This window comes from Myotis yumanensis, unplaced genomic scaffold (genome assembly GCF_028538775.1).
Source record: "Myotis yumanensis isolate MYYU_CA2020_CCGP unplaced genomic scaffold, mMyoYum1.0.hap1 SCAF_24, whole genome shotgun sequence".
NCBI classification, from domain to species: Eukaryota; Metazoa; Chordata; class Mammalia; order Chiroptera; family Vespertilionidae; genus Myotis; species Myotis yumanensis.
The window spans coordinates 3,999,840-4,016,264 of NW_027223775.1; the positions used below are offsets into that span (position 1 = coordinate 3,999,840).

Here is a 16,425-nt window from a genome sequence, read left to right on the forward strand (position 1 = left end):
AGAGAATGTTGGCACAAAGAAAAAATTGTAATAGATTAAAATAATGCTAAAATAAAAATAGAATGTAGAACACTAATCCCAAAATAAAATAAAGAAAAAATAAAATAAAACTTTAACAAAAGGTAAAATAATAGTAGTAATAATAATAATTAAAAATAAAAATAGTATAATAAAAAAGTAAAAAGTGAGAAAAAATTGTTTCTTAAGTAAAAGATAAAACAGTGAAGTAGTGAAGGTCATTCACTTCCTCTACTGTTCTTCTTGGCATGTCTGTTTCTTATCAGCCAGCACAACATTGGAGTTCCCTGTGATCCACCACTCCTCTGTGTCATAAGTCACAACCCTGTTCTCAAGCAAGTGGGATCTCTCTGCTCACTTTGTTTCAGTTGTATTTACACAAGAGTCAATTTCTGACACAACCCCTGGGTGGTAGTGTTTCTATATTAATATCCGGGGCTAAAAGGCCCCTCTATCCAGTGTTTAGATTGTTCTTTCTCTGCCACACTCAATACGGGGTTGGAGGATGGACTGTTTCAGAGCTGGTTTCCTGCTTGTCTCTTTGTGCTGGAGACCAATTTGGGCGACATAGTAGCCACACTGTCCCATGGCTTCCACAAAAACAACTTTCCCCTGCAGTCTTGGTGAGTGTTTTTAATTGGAGGATCCTATGTACTAAACTTAGCAAACAAAAGCAAGGAGGTAAAAAAGTAAGAAAGACCAAGGAAGTGTGCAGACTCACATCTTTTTCCCCTGGCACTGTGCAGCCATTATAAAATTTCAGGCTGCCTTTCTGGGCCCAACCAAGCTGTGGGCTAACCTCTAAAGTCCCCTTCTGCCAGCAGCCCTACGGACTCTCTTCTACATTCAAGGGCTACTCTGACCCCAACCACCATGGATTTTGTGGGGCCCAGTCTTCCTCTGAGACTCTAGTCCCCACTCCACGTGTTTCTCCCTCCAGCCTGGATCCCAGATCTCACTTTTCTGTTGTGGATATCTGACCTTTCCATCCATGGATTGCCTCACCAGCTGTGTTTAATTCTCCAATTCTGGGTGGGTGTTCAATTCAGCTGTTCCTTCTATCTGCTCTGTGAGAAGGTCAGGGTCTGTCTGTGTATTCAGTGCCACTGGATAGATTATTTTGGCACCTGCAGTTCAGGAAGCTGGAGTCCTGGTGCTCATTTGTTCGCAGCTGAGGCAGCTGGTCCCTAGGCATTGTGGTTGTAGGGTCCCGGGAGGTATCCGAGGTCTCTCTTGTTGAAGGTAAGCCTGGGCTTCCAATCACAGCCCAACTTCCCTTAAAGATGGCACGGTCTTTGAGGCAGAGCAGCCGCTCCTGGAGAGATTACAGCAGCAGTAGAGGCTGACTAAGCTCCCTGGTCAGGGGAGCTTGGTCCAGCAGTCGCCAACAGTCCTGTGGAATTTAGCTGTCCATCATTCACAAATACAGACACTCCCTGCAGTCCATGCACTCTCCTTTTGCTCTCTCACTCACATAATATCTTGCAGCCTGCTTTCCTGTCAGCAGCCATCTTGGATCTGCCTGGAATTCATTGCCTGATGAGTAAAGACAATAGCTGAAGTCTTTAGATGAGTGCTGCATTAGCTGAACTACATTCACCCCAGCCCACTCCCCTTTAAAATCCTGTCCCCTGCACCTTGCTGTAAGGATTTGAATTCTTGTAAGCACCCTGTCTTCTTGGTTGGCTAGCCTTCTCAATAAATACCTTATAGGATTCAACCCTAGCTTCCTTATTGGACGCAGTGACAGGTAGTCCGAGCCCAACCAGGGGTTTCCTGTTAACAGTACAGCCCACAGGGGCCCTGGAGCCAGAGAGGCAGGAAAACGTGGGTGGGCATGAAAGACTCCTTCCTTGAAGGAGATCCCTAATTCTGGATGCTCAAATCCCGCTTAGTGTCCTACAGGGTGACACAGCTCTAACTTGGGGTGCTCTTTTCTAAGGAATGGAAAGCATTTGCATCCTATTAACTTTTCCAACTTAGCATCTACCTTCACAGTATCTGGACTCTGATCAAAGTAGTTTCAAACAGTTGCTTTGCTTGGGGAGTCAGACAGGGCTCACAGTCAGCTTTTTGTTCTCTTTGTCAAGTTTTGGCTAAGTTTTCCTAAAAAGTCTCCCTCCAACTCTTTCTGGCTCTCTTCTTGCTGTCACCTTCTCTCAGTCTTTGAAAATGCTCAATCCAACTTCCTGTCCCTCTGATTTTTGTTTCCTTCTCCCATCTTGCCTTTGTACTCCTGTATTCTTGTCTGTCCCTTGCCTCTTGTGGATGAAAGGTGCCACATCCTGACCTGACAAGCTCAGGGAAGGCCTGTATGGCAGTCTTGCAAACTCAAAGACCTAAAGTAACCACAAAGGATGGTCTAAAATTAAACTAACTAAAAGCAGTATGGTGGGTAACACCTCCTAGGTCAGTAACTTTACTGACAAGGTCACCCTTTACCTTAACTGAGCCTATCTGTCTTTTTGCATCTGTGATAACATATCCTTGAAATGTTGGGGTAACATTTCTGGACCCTGTGGAGCACAACCTAATGTGTCTGGGCACCAGGACAGATACCACAAATTCCTTCATTGTTATTGTTATCATGTGAATTGTTAACTGTTAATTATCCTGCACCCACCTAATTACATGTCATGTAACCCACCTACACCACTTCCTTTGATTGCAATGTATTAAAATAGATGAGAAATTGCCATTCTGTGGAGCATTATCCAGTCCACAGCAGCTGCTGTGGTACTGCTGTGGTACTGCTGAGATACTGCTTCCTGATAATTGTCAACAGTTTGGCTCAAATAAACTCACTAAAAATCTTTACAGGTTTGGATGTTTTTACCTTAACACTCCCCTTGTCTGTTCCCTGTGAATCTATTCCTCCCTCCCCCTTTCTCTCTTTTCACCTCCACCCCTTACTGATCTCCCTCCCTATTGCTAACTATTCTGGCACATATTTCTACCAGGGTCTGAACCCTGACCCTCTGGCTTCTTATCACATTCTCTAGATCTGAGAGAGTAAAGAACTTTCTCTGCTATCTTTCTTCTGTCTGTTCACAATGGGAAAACTCTGGGTCTCTCCCTGCCCCCAAGTCAATCACTCCTCTCTCTCTGTTGGGGTCCAACCCCAACAGGTCCAGGGGTTCCCAAAGGTGTGGACAGAGTTGGCAAAGAAGGAATGACACGGAGGCAGCATTCAGTTGATCATCATAGCCAGGTTTTTCTTTTTATTATCCTGTTACATCTGTATTTATACCAGTTGATTTTAATCCTACCCATTCTATTCAAAAGGTTAGGGCGTTTCTTATCTCCATTCCAAGGTTACTCTATTGTTCTATTAAGCTACAAGGAAGTAACTGAAGGAGATTATCCTAAGTAAAGATTATGTAGCTTAAGCATGATTGTTCATAGTTAAAGTGATTAATTACCCACCTGGTACTTAGTTAAGGGGTTTCATTCCCTTCCTAACTCCAGGGAAAAATCCCCACCTGGGGAAACAACCTTTCTTGGGGAAGTGGTCCGGTTTAAAACACATAGCACTAAGAGGGGGAGCAAACATATGTATACGCCAGGTCCCTTGAAACATAAGCTTGTGCAGATGTTTCTTCCCTGCAGCGACTGTGTCAAGCAGCAAGGGTGAACCGGCTTCTGGCAAATTCCTCCATTTTTATTTTTTAAATGATAGTGTGTGTAAATCAGCAGCCACCTCTTGGATTGGGTTGTTTAAGACTCAGAAGACTTGTTTGTGACTTTGCCAACAGGTCAGTCCGAGGCTTAACCCTATATCACTTCCCCACATCTCTCCCCATTCTCCTCCCCTTCCCCACACCCTCCTTATCCAGTACCTCATCCCACTTCCTTCCCCATAGCTTTTCTGATACCCTAAGGCCTGGCAATACCCCAAATTGTGCTGGAGACCAAAGAGTCACCCACAGGTTACCAAGGACATGCAGGGGCAGCTGCTCCCCACCAATACAAACTATTGTCCTCTCAATGTGCATGTTCAGGGAGGACCATGCATGGTCCAAGCCTCTCCATTCCAGGCAGGTTTGGGCAACATGCACCTCTCCAAATCTCTGGGTGGGGGGGTCTTGTGATGGAGACTGTAGCTGACCTCAACTTAATGAAGGCCATGATTAGTGCAGGACCCTGCTAATCCTCTGACAGGCCCTTACAGAAGAGAGAGAGAGAGGAAGAGAGAGAGAGAGAGAGAGAGAGAGAGAGAGAGAGAGAGAGAGAGAGAGAGAGAGGGCGCTTGGGAGGCATGTGCCATTGTAAAGGCAGCTCTGTTGTCATTTGCCCCCTGAGAAGTTTGCCCATGTGTACAGGGCCCCATGCCTGGGTTAGAGGCAGGGATATGAGGAAGAGGCAGCCTGGAGTATGATCTGATCTTTGGGAACAAAGCTACCCAGGGAAACAGGGTGGAAACAAGGGCAAGGGTTGGAGAAGGGCCAGGAGGCAATCAGACTGCAAGTGCGCATGCCCAGGAGAGCAGACGCAGCCCGCTGAGCTTGGAGGTCCATTGGCCCATCAGACTTGATGTAACAAAAGTGTAAAGATACAGTAATTAAGAATTTCCAGATGGGTCAGGGGAGGGTTAAACCCTGTGGACCCAGGTACAAGGTCAGTGCACTGCAGGGGCTGCTGTGTGGTGGGCTTCCCAAACACCCTGTGCAGATGAGGTGCAGCTAGCAGTTCTCAGCAAGGGGTGGCCAGGGGGTCTTGTTTCCCAAGTCAATCTCAGTGCCACCTGCCTGTGCTGAGAGAGGCTCTGAAGCTGCCCAGGCTCAGTGGGAGGGCAGTGATCTGGGGGAGGTGCATCACTGACCTCATGCTTCTTTCTTAGGTGAGCTGAGTCCATGCAGAGAGAGCAGTGGCATCTGCTTCAGCTCTGAATTGGTTCCCAGGCCCCTACCCTCTCTCTGCCTTCCCTTGTCCACCACTAAAGACCTGGAAGACATGGGCACTGAAACCTATTCATGAAGACTTGCATTCTCAGCCACCCTTGTGCCAGATGCTGCCTGTGCTGACTCAATTTGGAATGACATACCAATGGCTGGGATCCCCCCTCGCATTTTATAGATTGGAAACAGGCACAGAGAAGTTGAGAATCTTTCCTTGGGTCACACAGTTGGTGAGGGTAGAGATGAGACTGAAACCCTCATGGACTGAACTGTAGTCCACATGCTGTGCACCATAAGATGTTGACACTAAAGAAGCAGCAATGAGGGAGTGAGGGACACCAGGGCAGGCACAGGTACATGTAAGGGCAGGCAATGGCACTCTTGTTTAGGCTTACACACAGACTCACTACCTTTGGCTTTCACCTCTGAGGCTACAGAGGTTTGAGGAAACCATGCAAAGATCCAGGAGAAGCTTCTGGCTGGAGGGGGACAGCCTATTGGGATAAAAGTTCCCACTTCCTTGGAGTTCAGGGAATTCTCTTCCCTGCTGAATCTGTCTCAAATCCCTCTCCCTGGACAGGAACCTAAATTGACATCACATGTATGCCTTTCCAGTGGCTAAGAGTGCAAAATCTAGGAGAAACCAAGACGGCGGCATAGGTAAATACCAGAGATTGCTGCCTCACACAACCACTTCAAAAATACAACTAAAAGATGGAACAGACATCATCCAGAACCACAGGAAGGCTGGCTGAGTGGAAATACTACAACTAGAAGGAAAGAGAAAAGCATACCGAGACTCAGAGGAGGTGCGATGTGGAAGTAAAATACAAAGGTGCGGAGGTGCATGCAGAGAGGGCTGGTGGCTGACGACACGATTGTCTTTTTCAATCGGGAGGGAGTCTCAAGCTCTGAGCTCCAGTTCCGGGTGAGTCTCTGGGGACCCAGACTCATACAGGAGAAACTGGACTGTCAAGCATCTGTCGGAACTCAAGGGCAGCTTTCTCTCAGAGGCGCTCGTAGTGATTACTGGGGCCTCCGAGGGCAGGACTGAGAGCAGCCATACTGCTCACTCTCTCAGCCCGCCCTGTTGATTGTTTGGACCCCACCCCGCCCAAGCTGTGCACAGAGGCTTTTGCATATGAAAGGGCCAGCCCTTTGTAATCTGAAAATTACTTAACAAACTGAAGCTGGCCCAAGGCCCAAGGCAACTTGCATTCCTTTACAGCTGAGCTTCTGCTGAGTAGCCTCAGGCAAAGGCTAGATTAGCACCTCTTGAAATATCCAGGAGCTAGTATACCTGGTGGTCAGAGTGGGACCATCTAGATTGCAACCCCTCGGACCCATAAGGGACACACTCAGGGGGAAGACTCAGTGAGCACCAAAGCCCCACTGAAGCAAGTCTTGCCCCGGAGGGGTGTCTCCAGCACAGAAGTTCTCCCACTTCAGACACAGCTGATTCTCACAGCTAATTGGCCTGGAGGTCAATTCCTCCCAGTGATACCTACAACAATCAAGGCTTAACTACAACAAGACTGTGCACACAGCCCACAAGGAGGTGCACCAAGAGTGTCCACCTCAGGTAATTGGGGAGGCTATAAGACACCTAGCACAGAAAGCCACTCAATCAACACAGGGAAGCACAAAAATGTGGAGACAAAGAAACAGGTCACAAATGACAGAAATGGAGGAAAGCAAACTACTGGATATAGAGTTCAAAACCACACTTTTAAGGTTTTTCAAGAACTTTCTAGAAGCTGCCAATAAATTTAGTAAGACCCTCGAAAAGACTGGTGAGACCACAGATAAATGTAGTGAGATCCTTAAGAAATCTAGTGAGACCCTCGAAGTTATGATAAAGGACCAACTGGAAATTAAGCATACATTGACTGAAATGGAGGATATTATACAGACTCCCAACAGCAGACTAGAGGATCGCAAGAATCAAATCAACGATTTGAAATACAAAGAGGCAAAAAACACCCAACCAGAAAAGCAAAATGAAAAAAAAAGAATCCAAAAATACGAAGATAGTGTAAGGAGCCCCTGGGACAGCTTCAAGTGTACCAACATCCGAATTATAGGGGTGCCAGAAGAAGAGAGAGAGCAAGATATTGAAAACCTATTTGAAGAAATAATGACAGAAAACTTCCCCTATCTGGTGAAAGAAATAGACTTCCAAGTCCAGGAAGTTCATAGAACCCCAAACAAAAGGAATCCAAAGAGGACCACACCAAGACACATCATCATTAAAATGCCAAGAGCAAAAGACAAAGAATCTTAAAAGCAGCAAGAGAAAGAAAGTCAGTTACCTACAAGGGAGTACCCATACAACTGTCAGCTGATTTCTCAACAGAAACTTTGCAGGCCAGAAGGGAGTGGCAAGAAATATTCAAAGTGATGAATGCCAAGGACCTACAACCAAGATTACTTTATCCAGCAAAGCTATCATTCAGAATTGAAGGTCAGATAAAGAGCTTCACAGATAAGAAAAAGCTAAAGGAGTTCATCACCACCAAACCAGTATTATGTGAAATGCTGAAAGGTATTCTTTAAGAAAAGAAAGAAGAAAAGGTAAAGATACAAATTATGAACAACAAATACACATCCATCAACAAGTGAATCTAAAAAGTGAATAAGTAATCTGATGTACAGAATGAACTGGTGATTATAATAGAATAAGGGGCATAGAAAGGAATTGGATTGACTATTCTTGAGGGGAAAGGGGTGAGGGGGATGGGGGAAGAGACTGGACAAAAATTGTGCACCCATGGATGAGGACAGTGGGTGGGGAGTGAGGGTGGAGGGTGGGGTGGGAGCTGGGTGGAGAGGAGTTATGGGGGGAAAAAAGAGGAACAAATGGAATAATCTGAACAATAAAGATTTAATTAAAAAAAAAAACCAAAGGGAAAAATTAATAAATAAATAAAATCCCATCAACAGTAGACAGGATTATATGAATAATATATTGAAAGTTCTTACAACAGTGCCTAGCATATAGTAAGTGTTATATAAGTGTTAGTTATTTTGATTTTATTATATAATAAATATAATTATATATAATTTTAAGTATATGAAATTATTATATCTATATATAGTAAGTTTCTTCTTATTTGTAATTGTCTATGAGACCTTGGACTATAAGTGGTGCTACATGTTTAATAAAGATATGGTAATTTGTTGAAAAAAAAAAAGAAAAGAGCCAACCAATATCCTTCATGAATAAGAGATGTAAATATTTCACACAAAATGTTTATTTTAGCAAAATTTTAATTTTACATATTGCAATACATTAAAAGGATCATAGAGCACAACAAAGTGGAGTTTATTGAAAGTATTTAAGGCTGGTTCTATATTTAAACATCAAAGTGGGCATACAGTGCAATATATAGATCTTGTATTATATAAATCTATACTTAAAAACCTATTAACCAATGTCACCCCAATAATTTTAATAAAAAAATTTTTTTTAAAAAGAGTAAAAATCTCTCAGACACTCCTAGAATACTCTGCTTTTAGTGATAAGCAGGAATAAGATATATAGGCTTCAGATTTATATGGACAAAAACTTTATTAAAACGAGGCTAAAGAAACCATGGAGGAGATTGGTTTTGACATCCTGTTAGCACTTAAAGAATTGCTTGTCTATTTCATATCTAGTCATGAGAGTGGAGGATTTGTTTAACCAGTTACTTTGGTACTAGTTACAATCTTAGGGGAGGGTAAGGGGACAGTAGACTTCTTCTGATGTCCACTCAGAGCTGGAGTATGAGGAATGTGGTGACTACATTGGTCTTATGGATGTTGAGATATGATTTAGGGCTAATGACTCAGTCACCTTCCCTGCAAGCATAGGGCTTCTCCCCTGAGTGTGTCCTGTGATGTCTTATGATACCTGATTTATCTGTAAAGCTTTGCCCACACTCCCTGCAAATATAAGGCTTCTCCCCAGAGTGTGTCCTCTGGGGTATGATGAGATCTGACTTTCAAGTAAAACCTCGCTCACACCACCTGAAAACTTAAGGCTTCTCTCCTGAATGTTTTCTCTGATGTGTGATGAGATCTGACTTCTGTGTAAAATCTTGCCCACACTCCTGGCAAAGTTTTAGTACCCTGAGTGTGACCTTTGCAGTTTGATGAGATAGAACTTCTGTGTAAAGCCTCCCCCACACTACCTGCTCACACAGGGCTTATCTCCTGAGTGTGTCCTCTGGTGTCTGGTGAAATCTGACTTCTGTGTAAAGCCTTGCTCACGCTCCTCCCTGCAAAAATAAGGCTTCTCATCTAGTGTATGATGTGATCTGAGTTCTGTGTAAAGCTGCACCCACACTCCCTACACACATAGGGTTTCTCCCCTGAGTGTGTCCTCTGGTGTAGTTGATATGTGACCTGTCATCGAAGCCTTTCCCACATCATCCATACTTGATTGTTACAATTTTTGACATTCCTACTCCCACAAATAATTTGCCTGTGTTCTCTGGATTCACATTCTAGCCTTTGGTGGGCTCTGCCGGAAGCCGGTCCATCCTTGCTGCTTGACACAGTCGCTGCAGGAAAGAAACATCTGCACAGCATATGTTTCAAGGGACCTGGCGTATATAGCATACTGTTCTTAATATGTTTGTTCCCCTTAGCGCTATGTGTTTTAACCAAGGTCACCTCTCCGAGAAAGGTTGTTTCCCCAGGTGGGGATTTTTCCCTGAAGTTAGGGAGGGGATAAAACCCCTTAACTAAGTTCCAGGTGGGTAGTTAGTCACTTTAACTACAAACAATCATGCTTAAGCTACATAATCTTTACTCCCTGGAATGGATATAAGAAACGCCCTAACCTTTGCAATAGAAATTGACAGGATAAAAATCAACTGGTATAAATACAGATGTAACAAGACAATAAACACCAGAACTTGGCTGGAGATCCTAACCAAAACTTGACTGGAGATCCTGGCTAGGCTGCTGATCAACTGAATGCTGTCTCCGTGTCATTCCTTCTTTGCTGACTCCGTCCACACCTTTGGGGACCCCTGGACCTGCTGGGGTTGGACCCCAGCAGGGCTATACCTCCATTATTCTTTCACACTCACTAGAACTCCCCAATTGTCCTTCTGGAGGTTTGAATAAGGGCCTTGAAATTCTCCTCTGCCTGATTCTTTTAGGCAAAGGTTTGGACTTTTTTTTTTTTTATCTCTTGAGCTTCAGCTTTGTCACTTCAGCCATGCATACCAAAATGTTGCTGCTGCTAATTCTGATCCTCTGGGCCAGGTTACTATGACTGGAGGTGTTTTCTTGCAGATGTTCCTGGCAGAATCTCAGAGGGGTGATTGTGTTTCAGATGTTGGCCAAGAAATGGATGACTGGAGAAGGCCATAGAGCAGAGGGGCATGGGTGGATCTATGACTTTGTTTCTGCTGAAGGAGAAAGTTTTGGTCAGGGCAGGTCTTGACAAGGCAGCTTGTGCCATACACTTTGTCTCCTGGTAAGATATGACCCACAAATCATTCTTATTGTGTTGACAATGCGAGCATTCAGCCACAAAGTGTTTCTTCACAGTCTATTTTTCTTTTTCTTCTTATGCAGTACATTGTCTTCGGAAATCCAGAAAGCCCATATCAAGATATTTTCTATATATGGCCTGACTAGGGATTTTCAAGGAGCAATAGAGGCCATTTCACATCTTGTATAGAGGGAACTACAGTGAACTTTACTTATACATGTTTAATTCTAAGTCATGCTAAAGACAAAAACCACAGGCCCAGCCAGTATATTCAGTGCTTGAGCATCAGCTCATGCTCTGGGAGGTCACTGGTTCTATTCCTGGTCAGGGTACATACCCAGGTTGCTGGCTGCATCCCCAGCAGGGGACGTGCAGGGCACAGCTGATTGATGTTAGTGTTTCTATCACTCCCTCTCCCTTCCTCTCTCTTTACAATCAATAAAAACATTAAAAGACAGACAGAGACAGAGAGAGTGAGAAAGAAACCACAGGAACAAATTAGAAATAGCTTCTCTCTCAACTTATCACAAATCTTAAATAGTAAAATATGTCCTTCCTCAAGACTTACACCAGTATTCAAGTACAATAGAAAGTCCTGTTTCAAAATGTTTCCCTAACCACTCCTGACTCCCATCCCTCTCCAGCAAACTGCCATCCTCTCTTACTTGGAGATAAAGTAATCTCAGAGGGGATTCCCTAGTGAAGTTTATTTTCCTCCTAAATTTGTTTTAAATATATTTTATTGATTTCAGAGAGGAAGGGAGAGGGAGATAGAGATAGAAATGTCAATGATGAGAAAGAGTCATTGATTGGCTGCCTCCTGCATGCACCAAACTGGGTTTTTCCCAGTGCCCAAATAGGATATTTGTATTTTGAGGACATATGCTATATTTTCACCTCCTTTTTTCTAAATGTCTCTTGATGTGAAATATCAGTGTGTGGGGGAAGAAGGGGGACAGAGGACTGAGGGCGACCACTGTGAGAGGTGTGATGGGAAGGAAAGATATATGTGCTTGTGAGGCATGAGTTTCCTCTCTGGCACCCAGAAGCCTATTGACCTTACTGCATCCAGTTGGCCTGAGATGTATCCTTTCCATCCACATACTCATAGCCCTTTCTCCCTTTGGTGATCTACATTTCAGGAAAACAAGTTAAAGTCTTTTGTTCTCTTTTTTCATGTGGATGTAGCAGAAGAAATATTTTACTCTACTGCCATCAAATATCTTTCAGTCTGCAAGGGGATTCAACTGCCAATGGTGATCACAGGATACTTTTCTTACTCTTCATCTACAGGTCTGAGTTAATTTTTCACTAAGAGCAGGAGCTCCACAAGGGAGGAGTCCATACCACTTTGCTCCCACTTACCCTCTAATTCTTAGACAGGAGCTCCATGTTCATGCATAGTCTGCCCAGTACACAGAGCTAACCATATAATTCCCATTCCTGACTCAATATGTAGAAGGTTGGGGGCTCACCAAGCCACAGGATGAACATGGGAAGTCAGAACACAGGGGGAGAAGTAAACTTCTCACCAGCCAGGAGTATCCATTGCTGGCTGTGTCTTTATCTTCTGTGATCTGACCCTCATAAGGGCCAAAGTCCAGGCCCACTGGCAGATAACATTCCTCATTCCACTCAAGCCCAGCCACAGGGATGCCTGATGGTCTGATTCTCAACTCAGGGGGCAGAGTGAGGGCTGAGCAGTTGGCATGCCCCTTGTCCACTGCACTGTCTTTTATAAATGTAGAGGTCCCTTGCACACCACAGCTGTCAATGAAGAAGTTCTTACACTTCTCACAACCTTGAGGCAAGAGCAACAGGGGTTAGCGAAGATGTAGCGCATGTTGCTGGAAATAAAGAACTTCCGAAAGAGCCCAGACACTCACCTTATTGAGCCTCAATCCTGTACTCCAGGTAATGAGAGAAAGAAAATGATTTGGGGACCAATGACCAGATGAAATTATTGCATCAAGACATAACATGCTCCTTGGTGAGGGTCAACTTTCCAAGTCATCATCCTGGGGCTCGCTGACCTCTTGGTACACAGGGCCCTGTCTTTCTCGTAGGCTATACACCCTTACTTCTATCTCCTCTCTCCTGAGTTATACATTGGAAAAGAGCAGATGAACAAGGGTTGTAGGGTCTGAAACATTAGTCCCTGTCTTACCAGAAAACACACAATCTCCTCCCATCAAATTATCACCTGTCCTTCAATACACTCTGTATTTTCCTATTAACTAAGAGTCTAAGACTCCCCATGGCCTATTCAATTTTAGTTTCTCAATTTTCCCATTGTCAGGTTCAACCTCCCAACCTTTACACATTCATAAAATATGTAGTGAGAGCACATTATATGTTAGGCATTGAGTATAGGCCTGGGCATACAACACCAAGAATGTATGGTTGCTGTTATCACAGATGGATTTACTTGACAAGTTGCATGTGTTGATTGTTTTAAATTTAAGTTAATGCTTTCAAATGATATGTGAGCTATGTTCACTTCACAGATTAACAGTCAGGAACTTAGTTTGTAAGATTTGCTCAAAGCTCCAGTGCTACCTCCAGTCTCAGCTTAGTCTAGCTTCAATCCAGGCCTATGCGAAGTCCACCCTACATGCTGATCAGCCTTTCTAGAGGACTTAGTAGAACTGAAATCTCCAAATTATTTTCTCTTACCCAATTTTGGTCTAGGGTGTTTTCCAGAGGTACTTGCTTCTCCAGGAGTGGACACTCGCTTGTGGGTCTGCTCTGAGCCACCTGTGGTCAGCAAATTTGTGGTTATGGACAAGTTCTTCTAACTAGATTCATTATTTAGTGGCACCCTGGATGTTGCCTTCATTGTGAAAGACACGTACATTTATTTAATTCTTTAGGACTTAAGATACATTTTCACATACATGACTTTACTCATACTTCAACAACTCATGGAGATTCCTGGGGATTTTAAAGAGAAAAGGAAGGGCCTATATAGGTAGTAAATTCATTCTTTAGGACTCTTTCCTTTCTAGAACAGTGAGAGTGAAAAATATTGGGAAGAGAATTAAGAAATAGTTGGCACAGCCCTGGTTGGTATGGCTCAGTTTGTTGGACATTGTCCATGCACCGAAGGGTCACCAGTTCAATTTCTCGTCAGGGCACATGGCTGGTTTACAGGTTCAATCTCCAGTTGGGGTCATGCAGGAGGTTACTGATCAATGTTTTTGTTTTTTCTCTCTCATCAATATTTCTCTCCCTTACTCTCTCTCTAAAATCAATACAAAATATATTTATTAAATAGGAGGGTTTTTTTACTGCTGCAGACAGGATTCCAGACTCTTCAGCAAAAGCCAGTGGGAGCACAAGAAGGAACCTGTGGGGAGAGCTTCATGGGGGAAGGAAGTATTACTCAGAACAGAGTCACGAAGTTGTGAGACCCAAGGCAGACTCAACCTCTGGGCTATAGAGTCCCTGACTACTACACACAAGTTGGAGAGGAGATCACTCCCACAAATGTGACATTAATAATAAAGTCCCAATTATAATAGGAAAGCCAAAACAATGCATACAATGGGCATTCCTAGAATAGCCAGCACCATTTAACAGAGACTACACCACTGCACCTCTCAAGACACTTTCTACATAAGGCAATCCCACAAAAACTGGGAAGCATAGCACTTCTATCTAATACACAGAAGCAACTACAAAGGGACAGCTAAAATAAGGAGACAAAGAGACAATCCCCAAATGAGAGAAAAGAAGGAATCTCAGAAAAAGACATAAATGAAATGGAGACATGCAACCCTATCAAACAGAGTTCAAAACAATGTTTATAAAAAATGCTTAAATAAATTAGTGCAAATTACAACAGCATGAAAAGTGAAATGGAGGCTAGTAACAAGAACCAGATAGAAATGAAGAATGATATATCTGATGTGAAGGACACACTAGAAGGGATTAAAGGTAGATTGAATGAAGCAGAGGACTGAATCATCAATTTGGAAGACAATGTAGAAATAAATACCCAATTAAAGCAGCAACTAGAAATAAGAATTGAAAAGCAGGAAGATAGCTTAAGAGAGCCCTAGGACAACATGAAATGTAACCACATCTTCATTGCATGAATACCACCAGAAGGGGCAATGAATGAGCAAGGAACAGATAAACTAATGACAGAAAACTTCCCCAACTCATGAAGGAAAATATCACGCAAGTTCAAGAGCCACAGACATTCAAGATGAATCCAAAGACACAAACACCCAGACATATCATAATAAAAATGTTAGAGACAAAGAAAGAATCTTAAAGGCAGAGAGAGAGGAGAGAGAGAGAGAGAGAGAGAGAGAGAGAGAGAGAGAGAGACTACCAATTAAAATTGAAGGTGAGGAGAACTGAGATGATGGCATAGATAAATGCCAGTCTTTGCCACATACCACAACCACATCAAAATTACAACTAAATTACAAAAAAAACATATTCCAGAACCACCTGAAAGCTAGCTGAATAGAAGTTCTATAATTAGAAAAGTAAAGAAGAAAGCACATTGTGGCTGGTAAGAGGGCCAGAGAGGAGGAATGGGCTGGACAGATACCCACATGTACCACTTTTTTTTAATGGGAAGGGAGATTATCTCTGCAGAGGCCCCCAGTGAGGAACAAGGGTTACAAGCCCCACACCAGCTCCCCAGCCCAGGCTCCCAGAGCTGAGAAAAAATGTCCCTGTAATCATGGGCTGTAAAACCCTGTATGGACTGTGGCTGAGTGACACGGAGGCTGTGGAGGCCCATCTATTCCTTTCAAAGGGCCAGTTCACAAACTGAACGTACAAGGCCTCACTTTCTCTGAGATCCAGTGCTAGGCAAAGGCTTTGGAGGATCCAGGAGCAACTGTATGTCATGGCAAGAACTCTGGGGCATCCATTATCCCAGACAGAGGTGCTCACAGGGGTCATTATTCCTATGCTCGGACCTCCCCATCACAGCGATAACTGGAAACCATATCTAAAATCTCATAATCCTAAAGCACAGTGTTGGCTCTACTCTAGTGATTCCCTGAGACCCCTGTGCATCCAATATGCCACTCCACCCAACCTGTGTGCAGGGGGGTTTGCTTATGAATGGCCTGCCCTTGCTCAGGCTTCAGACTTTTCTAAAATCTCTCAAAGAAGCTGCAGCTGGGTAAAGGATCCCCAAACCTGTCAAAAAAAGGTTCAAGACCCAACACTCACACCAACCTACCTTGCTTCACAACTGGGCCTCACCTTGGCACTTCCAAACCCGATACAAATAGGAGGAATCTTCAGATCTCTCTGTAAGCTCCTGATGAGTGGCCTCAGGAAGTGGCATACTTTTCACATCCCTGGAGTTCCAAGAGCCAGTGCACCCAGTGGTCAGCATCACACCATAAAGCATTAAACTCTATACATCCACAAGGGACACACTCAAGCAGCAGATTCAATGAGCACCAAAGCCCCACTGAATCAAGTCCTGCTCCATAGGAGTGTTTCCTGCACAGCAGCTCTCTGACTGTAGTCACAGCCAATTGGCCTAGAGATCAATTGCTCCCAGTGACACCAACAGCAATTACATCTCAACTACAACAAGACTGTGCACACAACCTACAAAGAGGTCCACTTAGACTGCCAGTTAATGTGACTGGGGAGGCTGAGCCACTGGGCCCTATTGGACACCTACTACACAAGGCCACTCTACCAACTCAAGGGGATATAGCAGCTCTGCCAAATACATAGAAACAAACACAGGGGAGCAGTCAAAATTCAGAGATAAATAAACAGGTCACAAAGAAAAGAAATTGAAGAAAGCAAACTATGAGATATAGGACTCAAAACCAAAGTTATAAGGTTACTCATGAATCTTCTTGAGACATCCAAGGGACTTAATGAGACTTCCAAGGATATTAGTGAGAATGAAAATAAAAAATGGAACAGGACCAGTCAGAATTAAGTATACACTGACTGAAATAAAGAATAATATACAGGGGCCCTAACCAGTTTGGCTCAGTGGATAGAGTGTCGGTCTATGGA

The 16,425-nt window shown here is 43.7% G+C and overlaps 1 protein-coding gene across 1 annotated transcript in view; it reads right to left on the reverse strand.

The window, feature by feature from the left end:
- Nucleotides 1-13,246, reverse strand: part of LOC139000664 (histone-lysine N-methyltransferase PRDM7-like) — a 79,927-nt gene extending 66,681 nt beyond the window's left edge. Inside the window, 4 exon segments of the mRNA XM_070402799.1 lie at nt 11,471-11,538; nt 11,940-12,208; nt 12,410-12,511; nt 13,084-13,246. Coding sequence (XP_070258900.1) covers nt 11,471-11,538; nt 11,940-12,208; nt 12,410-12,511; nt 13,084-13,246 — 602 coding nt within the window.
- Nucleotides 13,247-16,425: the final 3,179 nt, after the last annotated feature.